Raw genomic sequence first — 17,242 nt, 5'->3', positions numbered from 1 at the left:
CCTGTTTAATGACGGCTCATTTGAAGAACAGTGACCTGCTGAAAAGGTTTTTACTACCACCAAGGAGAAAAGGAAAACATGCAGGGTGCCGAGGACTGACTTTGGGCAGCCCTGGATTAATGTTGGTTAAATATGATCCCTGCTTCTGATTGGCTGATGAAGATTAAAAGATTTGTTAATTTTCTAGTTTAACTAGCAACAAGGATCATAACTATACATACCGCTGGCAGATTAAGCATGGAGGTATGCTGACTGGACGAAGAAGTTTGTTTCGAAATAACTTTAATATTTTGTAAATCTGTTTCTGTCTGAACTCTGACCTCGCTCAGTTTGGCTCTGAAAACTCTCTGGCAGTAGCAGGCTGAGGCAGAGCCTCCCCTGACCTCTGACCTCTGCCTGCTGGCCAAGTGGGTCGCCGCGATCCCGCCAGCGGCGGCACATGCTGCGGGGTCAAAGGTCAATGCTTCCGCAGCTCATTAGCTCTGCAGCTGGAGGGAAGCGAAGCAAAGCGGTAGAATCAAACCTGCTTTGCTTCAGAACCTTCTGAGGAAATAAACTTTGCATATTGGGTCAGAGGAATCGGGTCAGAGTGGACCGGAGGAACCGGACTGGAGTTCTGCAGAACTTCCCACCTCATGTGCAAAGCCAGGAGAGATGGAGGTCCACTCCGCAGTTCTGAGCAGCTCCGTTTGGACTGGACTCCCTCAGCAGGTCCAGAACCTCAAGACCTCAGCATGATGTCAAGACGGGTCTGTTTCTATGACAACAGGGACCAAGATGGAGCTGGGAAAGAGAAGATCTTTATCTGACACTACGACAGGATCCAGCAGGTCAGTGAATGCACCACGGCCAGTTCTCCCAGTTTGAGACTGGTTTTGGCCCAGATCAGCCCAGTCCTCCCTGCAGCAGCCTCAGTGGGAGGAACAGCAGCATGTTGGGATGCAGCGCAGCTCTCTGGGCGTCAGCCTGCTGTAGACCTGAGCTGCATACTAACAGGCAGCTGCAGGAAACACCCAGCAGCTGCTCTGCTCCAAACACTGAGTGTTACTGAAATGTTTTTATCGTGCTTAAATGTTGGAATCACTAATTATTATTGAAATGTTCTGGTTCTATTGGGTTTTATTTGAGATATTTAGATTGTATTCTTTATTAATATCAAAATAAAAACCAGCTCGTGTTTCTTTCCAGAACCGGAAGGAGAAAATTTGGCTGATGAATTATTGCTGCTGGTTTTGTCCCCCTGGTGGCCGGCAGCGGTACTGCAGCGTGTTCTGTTGACCTGTAACCTTCAGCGGTGTTTACCTGAGGAACAGGTGACGAGGAAAGGGGGCGGTGCCAGCAAAGACCTTGATCATAAGTTCCTCTTCCTCCCCTCTGATTGGTGATTCATCACTTCTGTGTGCCTGGTAGTAAATAAGTAAATACAAATATATAAATTAGTCCATGATAAATTAAGATTAAATAACTATTGCACAGATTAACTTGGTGGTCATATTCTGAGTTTACTGACATGATGTCAGGGTTGAAGACATACATTGGAAAAACGTCAGTTTTACTATTGACTGTAGCAAAACAGCCAATAGTGGAGCTCACCATATTTCAAATCCTCTTCTGATTGGTCGATCACCCGAAGCTGCAGGAACATCTGAAAGGCAAGCATGGACTGAAGCACAGCACTGAGCCAATACTCAAGAATCTCCAAAAAGAAAAATCCTGACATGACCTAGTTAAAGCCCAGAAACTCCTCATTTCACTTAGATGAGTCAAACTACCAGAGGAGCAAAAAACTGGACAACAGTCAAAACTACAAAAATTCCCAGAAAGTTCCACTAGCAGAGGGGTGTGCTAACTTTGTCCCTGTCTGCAGAGTTCTTTAGTTTCCCAGACAAAAAAGATCAGAAAATTTAGAGAAACTCTAAATCAACACCAGAAGTTTCTGCAGGTCAAAGGTCATGGCTCCTCGCCCATACAAGGAGCCGGGAGCCTGGGGGGTATGGTCCAACGCCGCGTTAACGACCTTCTCTGGCTGAGCGGGTGGACGCTGCAGGCTGCAGGACCCAAACACCTACACAGCAGCAGGCTGCTGGTTCTGGTCCAACAGGGTCGGAACCGTCTGAGATCAGATGATAGTGAAGAAGATGATGAAGAGGAAGACATCTAAACTAAACTTTTCTTAACTTTCAGGAAAAGAAAACTTTCCTCTATTCAGCTCAGAATAACTTCAGGATAAAAACGGAATAAATTCAGGATAACGTGTTAAAAAATAATCACCTCCCTGTTGCATAATAAATTAACTGTTTGGATTCAGCTCTGGCCGTTTCTTCAGTGAACAGGCCTGATGAAACATCGTTAGCTTAAAGTGTAGCTAACCTTCGTGACCCACAGAGGTCGCTTCCTCAAAGTGGGTGGGGCCATGGCACGCTGAGGGGCGTGACCAAGTGTGGGGATTAGTGGAGAGGGTTAAGTGGGGGTGTGGTCAGGACTAGGGCTTTTCTTTTTAACAGAAAAAGTGACTCTCGACCTGTAAAATAATTGATCAGATAATATTCCGTCACCTTAAATGAACACAGTTATTCAATAGAAATTAATTCTGAGTGAGATACCAGCCAGTGGCGGTAGTGCACCAATTTCGTTGTTTGCCAACCGCCGAAAAACATCACAGAAGAAGACGAAGAATAACCTATCGATCTTTTTTGTGTATTTTCTATTATAATTGTAGCACTACAGGCAGTTTATAGATGGTAGTTCGACAGGAAGGAGGCAGAGAGGACAGACAAAGGAACTTGAGCTGCGCCCGCTACCGGTTTTTCTTCAAACAAAGATAACGGCTACGGCTAGCCCATAGGCTAGCGGTTAGCCTAGCGGCTAAGGCTAACTGTTAGCCTAGCGGCTAGCCTAGTGGCTGGAATAGGATTCATCTGTTACTCAGTTACTCAAACAGTTAATAATTACGCTGCCATAGGAGAAGAAAAATAGAGGTTAATTTTGCAGTCATACTTTCAACATGTTAATTTATTTATAAATGTCAAAGTATTTAGTTAGCAAGCTAAATACTTGGGTTAAGCGTGGCAACTAAATGTTTAGAATTTTGGTGGTATACTGAACTTTTAGTTCACTAATAAAACGTTTTACAATAAATGAAACATTGTCATGAATAAAATATGACAGAAAAATTAACTTCCATTGTTTCTGTTATGATGAGCCAAATAACCCAGACTATTTCTGTTCACTTTTGACTGAGTAACTTTATAAACGTCACACACACATCATCATTATCATGTTTGTGTTATTGATGGTTAAACATTCTTCAGTTATTAAAAACCTGCCTATTTGTGAAACCAGAACCAGTCCGGATCCGAACCTTCCGGTTCCGGAGAGGATTCAGCATCTGGAGCGTCGCTGAGGAAGAGGATGCTGCAGCCGAAGATCAGCGCGGAGTTTCTGCTCGGAGCTGAACAAAGAGAGGAGGCGACACGACTCACGGGGCGCGCGCTCACAGGACGCGTGCGCATTCACGGGGCGCGTTCACAGGATGCGCGCGCTATAGTGAATGCAGGAGCAGCGAGGAGGAGGAGGAAGGCTGAATGCGCCTCCTGACTGCGCGCTGTCCTCGACACATAAAGACAGGAGAAGATCCGGAGACTGAGAGGTAAACGCTCCCTCCTCTTCCTCCTCCTCATCCTGCTCTTCCTCATCCTACTCCTGCCCCTCCTCATCCTCCTCTTCCTCCTCATCTGCTGCATCCTCATCCCCCCCAGTGAAGGCATGGCCCAGCGTCACAAAGGATCCGGACCGGAGCGGAGACCTTGACAGAAAGAGGCTGCAGACTCCAGAGGAAGAAGAGAGGAGGAAGAGCTTGTAGGTTTCCATGGCGCCGCTCTGTGCTCCTGCAGCAGTCTGTGTCCAGGTGTCTCCAGGTGTCTCTCCTCTTTGTTCTGTTCTGCTGGGATTATTTCCTGATAATCCCAGGAATATTCCAGGTTCATCCTGAGCTGATGCCAGTGGTTTTCCAGGTGTTTTCCGTTGGGAATGTTGAGCTGATCTGGCCGTTTTCCTGGAGTTTTCCAAGAGATTCGGGTTTTCCGGAATGATTTGTTCATGTCACTCTGCTTCTCCGGTCATTCATACTTGGAGTCCCGTCTGCAGGTCAGCAGAGTCTGTTTTGGCAATTCCCAACGTTTCTTCTGGTCCCTGAATGCCTCGCAGTCCTGCCAGTTGTCATGGCGATCCTGTTGGGAAGCTGGGATGCTGCCAGATGAAGTCCCGATGTCATTTAATCCAGATATTCTCTCAACTTCTTGCAGCTGATTCCCATCCGGCCCGGTTTCCATGGAAACAGCAATCCTCTGTCAGGAAAATCTGAGAGAAATGTTCCGGTTCTGTGCTGATCTGGATCAGTACTGGGTCAGGTTTGGGTCTCACACCAGAGGCATCTTCAGGAATCTGGTTCCACAAAACTTTCAGAGTTTCCACAGTCGTCTGAAGGTCATTCCTGATGTTTGGAGGGAAGTTGGTGTTTCTGGTTCTGGACCAGAATGTTCGGTATGTCTGGTTTCTGGGGTTCCTGATCTGAATGTTTCCGGTTCCAGATGGACCAGTGGTCCGGTCCGCCTGGTTCTGGGTCAGTCTAGTCGGGTTCTAGTTATTGACTCAGAGATCTCTGCAGAATTCCTCGATAGCAGAAACAGGAAGTGATGCAGGAGAACTTTCTGTGCTGGAGAGCCTTCCAGATGTTTTTCTGGAACATCAGGAACAGATTTGGCTGTCAGGATCCAGACCGGACCAGACTGGAGTCTGATTGGTCGGATCTGTGACGGCGGTGAACGTTTAAACCAGTTCAGATTGTCGGATCCGTTTCTCCAACCACCAGAAAGTGGTCCAGGTGCAGGGTTTCCCCCAGTGCATCATAAGCCTGGTGGCCCGCCATGCTTTACTAGTCCCCCCGCCAGGCCAAGCGTTGTTCGTTTTTGTTTTTAGGAAAATAATAATTTAATATTATTATACTTGTTTTTTTTATCTGTATTGAAAGCGTCTCTGTTGCTCTGAGCGTTTCACTGGTGGAGCAAATTTATTCCTAAAAGATGGTTTATAGTTGATGCACTGAAAGCGGGCAGAGCGGACCAATCACACTGGAGCAGCTGGATGTCTGAAGTTTAACTCGGCACAGATCGCCTCCTTTCACTCAAACTGGACACAGACTGACCAGATATTTACGTCAGTGAGGGATTATGATTCTTTAGAGAACTCCACATCAAGGTAAGAGTTTAAACCCGCTGCGTTAGCTCTGGTTGAGCAGCTCTATGTGAACCGCAGGAATAACTTGTAGTCGCTTTCAGAGGAGCGTTGAGAATGATTTATATTTGGGAACAAAACATTATGTGCAGCGTTTACATCTCAACTCGCTGTCCACCGTGTGGCGCTGTGTCTGTGCTGATAAGGTTTGTGTCTGTGTCCCGGTTGGCCGCAGCGTTAGCGGTTTAACTTGTGGAGTTTTCGCGCTGACCTCGTAGTCACGCATCACAGTGGTTTTATTTTGTTTTATCATTATTTTTCCGGCTACACGATGCGTCAAACCGTACCAAATGCTTTGTCCACTTAGCTAGAGTTAATGAGCGAGGAGATCAGGAAACCTCGTCCCATAAACTTGAGCAACCAAAACAGTTTCTGTGATTCTTATTAAAACTCAACTGACAGAAATGTTAGAGCTGCTAGAGCCACATAAATTAAATCTCCTGTTTGTCCCTCTGTATTCAGCAGAGATGAGCAGTGCAGTAGATTAACTCATCCTGCAGGGCCGGTCCAAGGCTGCATGACGCCTGGGGCAGAATCTGACTGAGGGGCCCCATCAGCACCTCTAACAGCTTCTGAGTTGGATTTAATCTGGGAGAGGAGGAGGAGTTTAACTGGCCAACCGAAAAACAGTCAGTTATAATCCAGATTACTAATTTATATTTAGGAACAAACAGCTCAAACTCAAAGATTTAACTCACAGCATCAGAGTGTTGCTATGGTAACAAAGCAATCTAACTTTGAACTTTTACAAAGTAAACTTACCAGCTCTTTAAAATCTTATATTTATTTAAAATCCTTTAATCTGTTTATTCTGAAACCATTAAATCAAACTTAGCAGCATTGATCATCTCAATAAATAAATGTGACATTTATGTATCTGTGTTAAAATATTAGCATTTGTGGCCCCTGAAGCCCTGGGGGCCCGACGGAGCCGCTGACTTGATTTGGATTAAACAAGTGCAAATAATTGATATTCATTTTAATTGTATGTTTTGATTTGTTGTTTTTCAGACTAGCTGTGGGTTTAAATATCGTTTCACTGGAGATGTTTTCCTGTAACATATAACCACCCAGTCATATTTTTACATTTCCTGTCAACTTAACATCTTTTACTACAAAAACACGGCGGAGCGCCCGCCGGGCCGACAGGTTTACTGGGGGAACCTGGGGTATTGGACCCACTTCAAATTTTCCCAATCTGATCTCCATAACGACCAATCCAGACCAGAAACAATCTGGAGGAGGAGAACCAGACTTAGTCCAGACTGGTTCTGGTTCTGGTGGGCCAATAGAGGCTGCAGTTTGTCCTGCAGCCCAGCAGATGGCGATGAAGTGCTGGCAGCTATAAAGAAGAAGAACTTTGATTCATTTGTTGTTAAAATGCTGGAAACAGGGAGTCTGATGGTAGCTTGTAGCTTCATCTTCCTCTTCCTCCTCTTTCTTCTTCTACACCAGTCTGGTGACTCTTCTTCTTCATTTCTTTATTTGGCGCCCTCCAGTGGCTGGGAGGGCGGCGCGCCGAGGAGGAACATTTCCTCTGCAGAGTTCAAACTGGCAGCTCTGCCTGATGGAGTGTGACTCTGTGCGTGCGTGCATGTGTGTGTGTGTGACATGCCTGATGAAGTGTGTGTGCAGCAGAGCGCTGCATCATGTTGTAGCAGACAGTCAGAGCGTTGGACTGAATATTAATCAGCAGGAAGCTGCAGCTAACACACAGAGTTCTGGGAGGAATCCCTGGTGGTTCTACCAGGATCTGGACCTGTGTCGGTCACATCTTCTAGCCTGACTGCTCAGGGTTCTGCTGGACCAGAACGCCGAGACTTCTGGGACCCAGAACGGTTCAGACAACACAAACATCCTAAAGTCCTTTGATCCTTCTTGCTTCCCAGAACTAGCAGGTTCTGTTCAGGTTCTGGTCTGGTTCTATTCAGGTTCCCAGAATTTGGGCCAGTGTTGGTTGGTTCTGATAGGTTGGCTCATCATGTTTGTTTTTCTGGTTCTGGTCATAATGTTCTGCCAGTTTATTCAAGCTCAACATAGAGCTAATGAGGAGGAGAGCTGCAGGGTTCTAGTTCTGGCTCTGGACCCGGGTGGTCGGGTTAAATGAAGCAGAACCGCTGAGTCATGTCTGCAGGTGGACTCTCCTCGCTCTGCTGCAGATCATCTTAATGTTTCTGATGTTTGACTGTGACCTCTAGTGATCCTTGACCTCTGGTGACCCCTGACCTCTGGTGACCTGCCGAATGTCTCGTTATGGAGGGTTTCCTGAACCTCTGGTCAGCTGGAGAAAGTCTGGTCAGCTCAGGGTTCTGGATCTCTGAAGGCGGCCATCTTGTCTCCTCAGGACATGGCTCTGGAGGACGGAGTGTGACGCATCGCTGGGCGTGAAGAGTCCTCAGCATCAGGACCAGCAGCAGAAAGCGGACGGCCCACCGCAGCTACAGCCAGGTAGAACCAGGGCTGGTTCAGCGTGGAGCGTCAGCCGGGTCACGTGATCAACACTTTCTGTCGTATTTTTCAGATGGAGGCTAATGTGGCTGAGAAACGCCATCGTACCCGGTCCAAAGGAATTCGAGGTACGACAACCGACTGATCAGTCTGGATAATATCCAAACCTAGACCCTAACACCATGATCTGCCTCCAGTCCAACCAGTACCAGTACCAGACCCAGTAAAGATCCATTACCAGTCCCAGTACCACTCCCAGTAATGACTAAGTACCATACTTTAATTAACTTAAAAAGAACTTGTTTGATTTTCCCTCACAGATTAAAATTTTAAGGTAAATGTCTCCCTGTTATGTAGCTGCCACTTCCTGTTTCTGAGTTGGTACTTCCTGTTACTTAGCCGTTACTTCCTGTTATTGAGCCATTACTTTCTGTTACTTAGCCGTTACTTCCTGTTATTGAGCCATTACTTTCTGTTACTTAGTCGTTACTTCCTGTTACTGAACTGGTACTTCCTGTTACTGAGTCGGTACTTCCTGTTACTGAGTTGGTACTATCTGTTACTTAGCCTTTACTTCCTGTTACTGAGTCGGTACTTCCTGTTACTGAGTTGGTACTATCTGTTACTTAGCCTTTACTTCCTGTTACTTAGTCGTTACTTCCTGTTACTGAGTTGGTACTATATGTTACTTAGCCTTTACTTCCTGTTACTGAATCGGTACTTCCTGTTACTTAGCCTTTACTATCTGTTACTTAGCCTTTACTTCCTGTTACTGAATCGGTACTTCCTGTTACTTAGCCTTTACTATCTGTTACTTAGCCTTTACTTCCTGTTACTGAGTCGGTATTTTCTGTTACTTAGCCGTTACTTCCTGTTACTGAGTCGGTACTTCCTGTTACTTAGCCTTTACTATCTGTTACTTAGCCGTTACTTCCTGTTACTGAGTCGGTACTTCCTGTTACTTAGCCTTTACTATCTGTTACTTAGCCGTTACTTCCTGTTACTGAGTCGGTACTTCCTGTTACTTAGCCTTTATTTCCTGTTACTTAGCCGTTAGTTCCTGTTACTGAGTCGGTACTTCCTGTTACTGAATCGGTACTTCCTCTTACTTAGCCTTTACTTCCTGTTACTTAGCTGTTACTTCCTGTTACTGAGTCGGTACTTCCTGTTACTGAATCGGTACTTCCTGTTACTTAGCCTTTACTTCCTGTTACTTAGCTGTTACTTCCTGTTACTGAGTCGGTACTTTCTGTTACTTAGCCTTTATTTCCTGTTACTTAGCCGTTAGTTCCTGTTACTGAGTCGGTACTTCCTGTTACTGAATCGGTACTTCCTCTTACTTAGCCTTTACTTCCTGTTACTTAGCTGTTACTTCCTGTTACTGAGTCGGTACTTTCTGTTACTTAGCCTTTATTTCCTGTTACTTAGCCGTTAGTTCCTCCGTTGTGAACATGGGACATTTTTCAGTTCCTCTTCCTGAATCTCTGTTTCTGTCTGAAGCCGCGGTGGAAGCAGTGACTCAGGAGTTGTTCAGGTAAGGAAACGTCTGCAGATCTTCATCACTCTTCTTCATCGGTGTACTCCTGCAGATGTTTCTGGTCCAGGTGTTTCCAGACTCTGGTCCAGATCCAGATGTCGCTGCTGTGTTGTGACGCTCTGTTTCTCCTCAGCTGTCCGACCCCTGGATGTGACGGCAGCGGCCATGTCAGTGGGAAGTATGCCAGACACCGCAGGTATGATCTGCCCTCCATCACTTTCATCATCATCATCATGGCTCAGTCTGATCCAGAGGTTTTCTTCTGGTGGTCTGGTTGTTCAACTCAGTTTCTAGCTGGAAAAGATCTGTCAGTTGGTGATGGTGCCTGTGTAGCTGGAGGTCTTCAGGCTGAAGCAGCGTTTTACCAGGATCTCCATGTTCCTGGTGAAGCAGCAGGTGGAGCAGGCCTCTCAGATGAAGTCAGGAATGTTTCTTCTGAGCTGCAGCTCTGGGCAGGAAGTTCATCCTGGAGGTAGTCTTTCTTTCTTCCTGTTGTGGATCTGGAAGCTTCGCCTTGACAGGTTGGTCTGACATCAGCAGCCGCTCTGCGTGACGCTCTGGGTTTGAGCCGTGACAGGAGCTGGAGGAGGCGTTCAGGGGCTTCAGGACAACAAAGCTTTCAGAGATGATGAAGGTCAGGAAGTTCAGATGGCGAAACATTTCACTGCTTAGGTAACGAGGAACACTTTGCTGATGAAGATCAGGAAATAAAGAGTCTTTAAAGTGCTGCTTGGTGAGAGAAGCTAACTAAGGCTGCCTGGAGACAGGTTGGACAGAGGGACAGGCTGGACAGAGGGACAGGCTGGACAGAGGGACAGTGTTTCCCCCAGTCCATCATAAGCCTGGCGGCCCGCCATGCTTTACTAGCCGCCCCGCCAGGCCAAGCGTTGCTTGTTTTTGTTAGAAAAATGAATAATAAAAAACAACTTTTTTATTATTATTTTTTTCCCATTTAACTGTTTATTGAAAATGTTCACATTTGTTTACATATCTGAACATTCCACTTTAAACATCTCACAACACAAAACCTTTGCTGGGGAGCCGTTCCTCTAGTTTTGTCCTATCTGGTATGTCCAGTTTTTCCTCTATTTGTTCTCGCTGTCATTTGTCTTGAATGTTGTCCATTTCATCCACTTTTCTTCCATTTGCTGAAGTCTCAATCGATGTGTCAGTTTTTCCATAATGTAGATTTCTTCTATTATTCCAGTCCATTGTTCCGTCTTTCAATTCCTTGTTATGGCTTTCTTGCAAGCTATTAGCATTATCTTTATCAGGTGCCCGTCTTTCACCCTTACATTGATATTGTTAAATTTGCAAAGATACAGTACCATGCTGCTCATAGGGATATCATATCTCAGAATCTTCTTCACAGTTTCATGCACATTTTTCCAAAATTGGACAATTTTAGGACAGCTCCAAAATATGTGTGCATGATCAGCTTTCACTGATCCACAATTCCTCCAACACCCCAAATTTGTGCTGGTACATCTATTCTTGACTTTAGGCGTAATGAAAAATCGTATTCGATTTTTCCATGTGAATTCCCTCCATATCCGTGAATTGGTGGATGTCTGATGTGTTTTCCACATATCTAAATTGTCATGCTAAGCTCTGATTCCCATTTTTCTTTTATGTATTTAGTCGAATGTTTATTCATTTTCAGTTTTTGATATAGAGTAGAAATGATTTTAATTTTTGTTCCACTGAATGAATTTATCACAATTTGAATCACACCATTCACTTCCACAGAGGGATCCCACCTGATTTCTGTTCTATAATAATCTCTTCATTGCAGGTACCTGTAAAATTCGTGTTTATCTAAGTTATACTTATCCTTCATTTTTTGAAAACTCTCCAGCTCCCCATCATTCTGAAGTGTGTACCATCCTGTGACCCCCTTGCTTATCCATTGTTTAAACCCTTTATCATTTATTGCTGGTTTGAAATCGCCATCATATGCTACCCATCTGAGCACTTTCATTTCTTTTTTTATCCTGCATTTTTTAATGTTTTGAACCATAAATCCAGTGTAAACATTGTGATTGGGTCCATGTATTTCTTGATTTTCTCGTACCTATCTTCATCCCCAATAACACTTTGAACTGGGTACCCTCCAAACTCTTTTTCCATATCTTTCCACTTAGCTACATAGTCTGGTGCGCACCAGCATATAATATGCCTGAGTTGGGCTGCACAGAAGTACTGTCTTCATTTTGGGAGACCCATACCCCCTTATCTTTTGGTAGCTGAAGAGTTTCATATCCAACTCTAGGCTTTTTGCCAGCCCAAATGAATCTTCATATTATCTTGTCCCAGATCACAAATTGATTTTGAGGGACCTCTACTGGTAACGCCTGAAACAAATAATAGTTTTGTTTGCAAATTCATTTTAATATCAATTCTTGAATTCAGATCTAGGAAGTAGTCCATCTGTCTATATCTTTTTGCATCTCTTGGCTTATTTTATCGTAATTTGCTTTGTACAGCAGAGATAACCCTTTAGTAATGTTAACCCCTAGATATTTAATTTCCTTCATATTCCATTTGATGGGAAATGACTCCTGTATTTCTTTCGTTGGGATGTAATGGAGTGTTAGAATTTGTGTTTTGGTGACATTAATTTTATATCCTGAAAGATAACCATAGTTTCCACAAAGATTCATCAACTCTGGTAGAGATTCATTTGGCTGTTCAAGAAAAGTTACTACATCGTCTGCAAAAAGTTTGTGTTCGTCTCCATTTACTTTAACTCCCTTAATTTTATCGTCTTGTCGTACTGCTTGTGCCAGAGGCTCTATGAAGAGGGCGAACAGCAGGTGACAGAGAGCACCGCTGTCTGTTGATCTTTGTATGCTGAATTTATCGGTCAGGCTTCCATTTACTTTGATTCTCGCTGTGGGGTGTTGATATAATGTCTTTACACACTGTATTGATTTATTGCTGAATCCAAATCATTCTAACGTTTTATATAGAAATTCCCAGTTTACCAAATCAAATGCTTTTTCTGCATCAACACTTACTAGTATAGGACTTTGTTTTTTCTGCTGTGCTTGATCTACTTTATGTAATACTCTTCTAATATTATCGTGTGTTTGACGACCTCTCATGAAACTCCTCTTCTACGCCCCTCTTTATATGAACTGTAGTATAAATTCCTGTAGCCATATTTTTTTATTTTTCATGTTCTGTTTGGGGTAAATGGGTCTCTTGTAGGAATATAATTTGTGCTTTCTTTTTGTCATCACCTTTCTTTTTTACTCAATACATTCAAACCATTCACATTCAGCGACATTATCTTGATATCAGCCATAACTAGATATAGTACTACTCCCATGCTGTGGGGTACCACTCCATCTAGACATGCCCAACTTCAGTCTCTCACTCTGTCGGTTTTAACTAAATTTTATAAAATAAAATAAAATAAAAAAGCCTGAATAATTTTAAGCAATCTCTCTGCTTGTCTCTTCTTCTGTATGGTAAAGTACCAAATTTGATAACGTGGTCTGTTTTTTCCTGTGTCCATACCTCTTTCCCCGCAGTTTATTCTGAACTTATTAAGATTTTCATTGGAAGCTTCATAGGTTTGTGCCGCGTCTCATTCCCGTTCTTTCCCCTTCACTCGCTGCCACCCCGTGGCCCCTCACCGTCTCTCCTCCGCTGCCACCCCGTGGCCCCTCACCGTCTCTCCTCCGCTGCCACCCCGTGGCCCCTCACCGTCTCTCCTCCGCTGCCACCCCGTGGCCCCTCACCGTCTCTCCTCCGCTGCCACCCCGTGGCCCCTCACCGTCTCTCCTCCGCTGCCACCCCGTGGCCCCTCACCGTCTCTCCTCCGCTGCCACCCCGTGGCCCCTCACCGTCTCTCCTCCGCTGCCACCCCGTGGCCTCTCACCGTCTCTCCTCCGCTGCCACCCTACGGCCCGTTGGCCCCTCACCGTCTCTCCTCCGCTGCCACCCCGTGGCCCCTCACCGTCTCCCCTCCGCTGCCACCCCGTGGCCCCTCACCGTCTCTCCTCCGCTGCCGCGGCGTCTCCTCCTGGCTCAGCAACAGAGTAGCCCCTTTCCTTCATGTCTTGCGCTGCTGTCCTGGCACTGTCATATATATGTCTTCGGTCCGTTCTCCGAGTGTATCCGGAATTTAGCGAGTGGTGTTTGGAAACGTATTCCTTTTTCCTTCAATATTTTTTATGCCCGTATACGTCTTTCGTTTCTGGACAATCTCGGTCGGATAGTCATGGTCGAAACAGATTTGTTTGCCCGTCACTTGGACCTTTTTCTGCCAGACTTTCTTCAAGATCATTTCTTTGGTCCCGAATTGTAGAAAGTTAACTATGACTGACCTCGGTGCTGCATTTGGACTCGGTTTTGGGTTGAGGGCTCGGTGAGCTCGTTGAATCTGGAGATCGATCCCCTCCGGAAGTTCGAGCTCCTTTTTAAAAAGTTGCTCCAGAAATGTAACTGTGGATCTCCCTTCTACATCTTCTGGTAAACCGAAGATTCGGATATTGTTTCTCCTTGATCTCCCTTTGAGATCGGTTAGTTTTTCCTGCATTCGCCATGTTTGTTCCGCCATCTTCGTTAGCACCTCGTTAGCCTCCGTCTTCCTCTCCTCCATCTCCGCTATCTGTGTCTGTGCCTCGCTTATGCTGCCTTGCTGTGCCTGTAGCTCCCGATATTCTCGGACAGCTTACGGTCTATTTCTTGTCGAAGATTCGTTATTTCTTCCTTCATTTCTTTCTTCAGTTCGTCTTTGAACGCGGCTAGCTCTTTGCACAGCTCTTGTTTAAGGACTTTAACATCACTTCTAGTTGCTGTCCGCCATTTTGCAGCGTTTCTCTGTCCTCGTGTTCCTCCATTTTCTCCGTTGGGACTTTTCCGTGTCCGCTAGCTTCGTGTTGAGAGATTTCTTCCGTTACAGGCAGCTCTTCGGTTCCGTTTTGCTTTTTACAATTTTTCCGGTTTCTTTTCTTGCTTAACAAACTCATGCCTTAGTTTTATCTATCGAGTTCCAGTTTAGTTGTGGGCATTTTTAACCCGACTCTGGTGAGCTAACTTTCTACGCTCCTACCTCCTCCGCCATCTTCCTCTTGTCCTACCGCTTTTATTATTAATTTAAAAAATTTTTTATCTGTATTGAAAGCGTCTCTGTTGCTCTGAGCGTTTCACTGGTGGAGCAAATTTATTCCTAAAAGATGGTTTATAGTTGATGCACTGAAAGCGGGCAGAGCGGACCAATCACACTGGAGCAGCTGGATGTCTGAAGTTTAACTCGGCACAGATCGCCTCCTTTCACTCAAACTGGACACAGACTGACCAGATATTTACGTCAGTGAGGGATTATGATTCTTTAGAGAACTCCACATCAAGGTAAGAGTTTAAACCCGCTGCGTTAGCTCTGGTTGAGCAGCTCTATGTGAACCGCAGGAATAACTTGTAGTCGCTTTCAGAGGAGCGTTGAGAATGATTTATATTTGGGAACAAAACATTATGTGCAGCGTTTACATCTCAACTCGCTGTCCACCGTGTGGCGCTGTGTCTGTGCTGATAAGGTTTGTGTCTGTGTCCCGGTTGGCCGCAGCGTTAGCGGCTAACGAACCAGCGCTAACCTCACCATGCAGGTTCAGGTGAGGAGCTTTCGCCTCTCCTCGTCACGCTTCACGCTGGTTTTATAATATTTGGATCTCATCCGTAACTCTTTCTTAATCGATTCCCCATCTTTGCCCCCCCAGTTTTTTCTGGATGATGTCGCCATAGTGACAGCACCGTCTGGAAGCTGCAGAGGATCTGTCTCCATGGTAACCACCACCGTCACCCCCGCCGCCCCGGGGTGAAAACCAATCAGATCGGCTAAATCCACTCAGTTTCATTCCAGATCCGGTTTCATTAAAACTTTGCTGCAGACGTGTCGCCATGGTGATGGAAAATAACCCCTGTCAGCTCTAATTAGGCTGCAGGTAACCATGGCAACAGGAGCCACAGCAGCGGTTCAGTGAGATTCTGGAACCTGCTGCTGCTGACGGTTCGGCTCACAGAACCTGGACTTCCAGCTCAGGAACTCATTCAGGATCCAGAACCCATCACCTGTTGATCCGGGTCCAGGGTTCTGACTGCAGTGTGTGGAGGTTATAGATATTGTTGGTGAAATAAATGAGATCAGAGCTGCTGGATGACACCTGGAGGATGAGGAGGAGCAGGAGGAGTTGTTCTCCGATCTGTTCCTGTCTGGGAAAACGCTTCCAGCTGATGGTTTCCTGATGAATCCAGTTCATAGCTTACCGAATGTTCTCAAATGTTCCCTCTGTGTCCCTGCAGTGTCTACGGCTGTCCGCTGGCCAAGAAGAAGAGGACTCTGGACAAACAGACCCAGGAACCGGCGGCGAAGAGGAGGCCCTTCATCGCTCCCTGCCTGGGAGAGGAAGAGGAGGAGGAAGAGCAGGGGGGCGGAGCCTTCAGCAGCTATGAAACCATGGAGGTAGGACAGGAGAGGAAGGAGCAGGGAGAGGAAGACGAGGAAGAAGAGTTCTCCGAGGACAACGAGGAGCATGGAGAGGACGAAGAGGAGAGGATGGCATTGGAGAGTACAGACACGAGAGGAAGAGGAGAACAAGCGGAGGAAGAGGAGGAGGGGATGGACGAAGATGAAGATGATGGTGACGATGAGGAAGAGCCGGAGGATGAGGCAGAGGAAGAAGAGGAGGAGGAAGGGGAGCGGACTCTGCTTCAGGGTGAGTTCTGATCCGGTTCTGATCTAAATCTCTTCATCTCGTAGTGAATGAAAGGTGAGGTTCTGGAGTGAACGGCACCTGAACAGGGCGAGCTGCTGCTCCAGAACCCGGCTGCACCTCCGCTGCCTTCACACGTTCTGGTTCTGTAATCTCTGATGTAATCTCATGCCGATCAGTAGGAAGTTGTTTCTCTTTGGATCAAACTGCGTCGTTGTTTGTAGTCGGTGGTTTCCTGCTGTTGTATTGAGACTGAAGTGTTTTTCTTTCCTGCAGAGAACCAGTACAAACCCAGCGGACAGTCAAAGCTCCTCCCCATCCAGAAGGACAACAACAACAACAGCTGCGCCGTCGGAAACGCCCCCAGAGAGGAGTACGAGAACTACGACGAGCTGGTGGCCAAGTCGCTGCTCAACCTCGGTAAGATCGCAGAAGACGCTGCCTACCAGGCCATGACTGAGTCCGAGATGAACAGCAACTCGTCCAACAGCGCCGGGGAGGAAGACGACGACGATGATGATGATGACGGCAGCGAGCCAGACGACAGGCAGGGCGACCTGAGCGTGGACCTGGACAGCGATGTGGTCAGAGAGACTGTGGACTCCTTGAAGCTCCTGGCTCAGGGTCACGGCGCCATGCTGCCTGAAGACGGATACCCAGAGAGTGCTGTGGTGAATGATGGGCGTGGGCCGGGGGTCAGGGGTCAAACGGAGGGAGCTGGGGAGGAGGTATGTCTCAGCAGTCTGGAGTGTCTGAGGAACCAGTGCTTTGATCTGGCCCGAAAACTGAGCGAGACGCCTCCGTCGGACCGACCCCTCCTGCACAGTAACTACGTTCAACAAGCAGTGGACCAGCAGGTGCTGCAACACCTGAACAGGTAAGACCAGGTCATGTAGAGGAAACAAAACAAATGATCAGGTTTACGTCACATAATATCAACCTGTAGCCAAAACTAGTAACAAAAAGCAGAAATGAGCTTCCTCTGGAGAGCGGCTCGGCTCAGCCTTAGGAGCAGAACCGCTGCTTCTCACCTCTGAAGGAGTTCAGGTGGTTCAGGTGTTTGGTCTGACTGCCTCCCTTTGGAGGTTTTACTAAGACCAGACTCCAGGGAAGACCAAGTTGCTGGATGAAATGTATATCCTGCCCGGTGGTTTGGCGGTTGGAAAGCTAGTCACAGTTGGGCCTTCTCTACCTGAACAATCGCTGATGGGTTCAGGTGTTCCACCAAACACCATTCAGCCACAGG

General features: G+C 46.3%; 1 protein-coding gene across 1 annotated transcript in view; it reads left to right on the top strand.

The window, feature by feature from the left end:
* The first annotated feature begins 15,441 nt into the window (after window positions 1-15,441).
* Window positions 15,442-17,242, top strand: part of myt1la (myelin transcription factor 1-like, a) — a 31,289-nt gene continuing 29,488 nt past the window's right edge. Inside the window, exons 1-2 of the mRNA XM_088002005.1 lie at window positions 15,442-15,999; window positions 16,273-16,873. Coding sequence (XP_087858131.1) covers window positions 15,564-15,999; window positions 16,273-16,873 — 1,037 coding nt within the window. The 5' untranslated portion in view covers window positions 15,442-15,563. The remainder of the gene's footprint in view (window positions 16,000-16,272; window positions 16,874-17,242) is intronic.

This window comes from Poecilia mexicana, unplaced genomic scaffold (genome assembly GCF_051168715.1).
Source record: "Poecilia mexicana isolate PSO_F unplaced genomic scaffold, ASM5116871v1 scaffold_21, whole genome shotgun sequence".
Classification (NCBI taxonomy): domain Eukaryota; kingdom Metazoa; phylum Chordata; class Actinopteri; order Cyprinodontiformes; family Poeciliidae; genus Poecilia; species Poecilia mexicana.
This window is presented reverse-complemented; position numbering and strand designations above follow the sequence as displayed.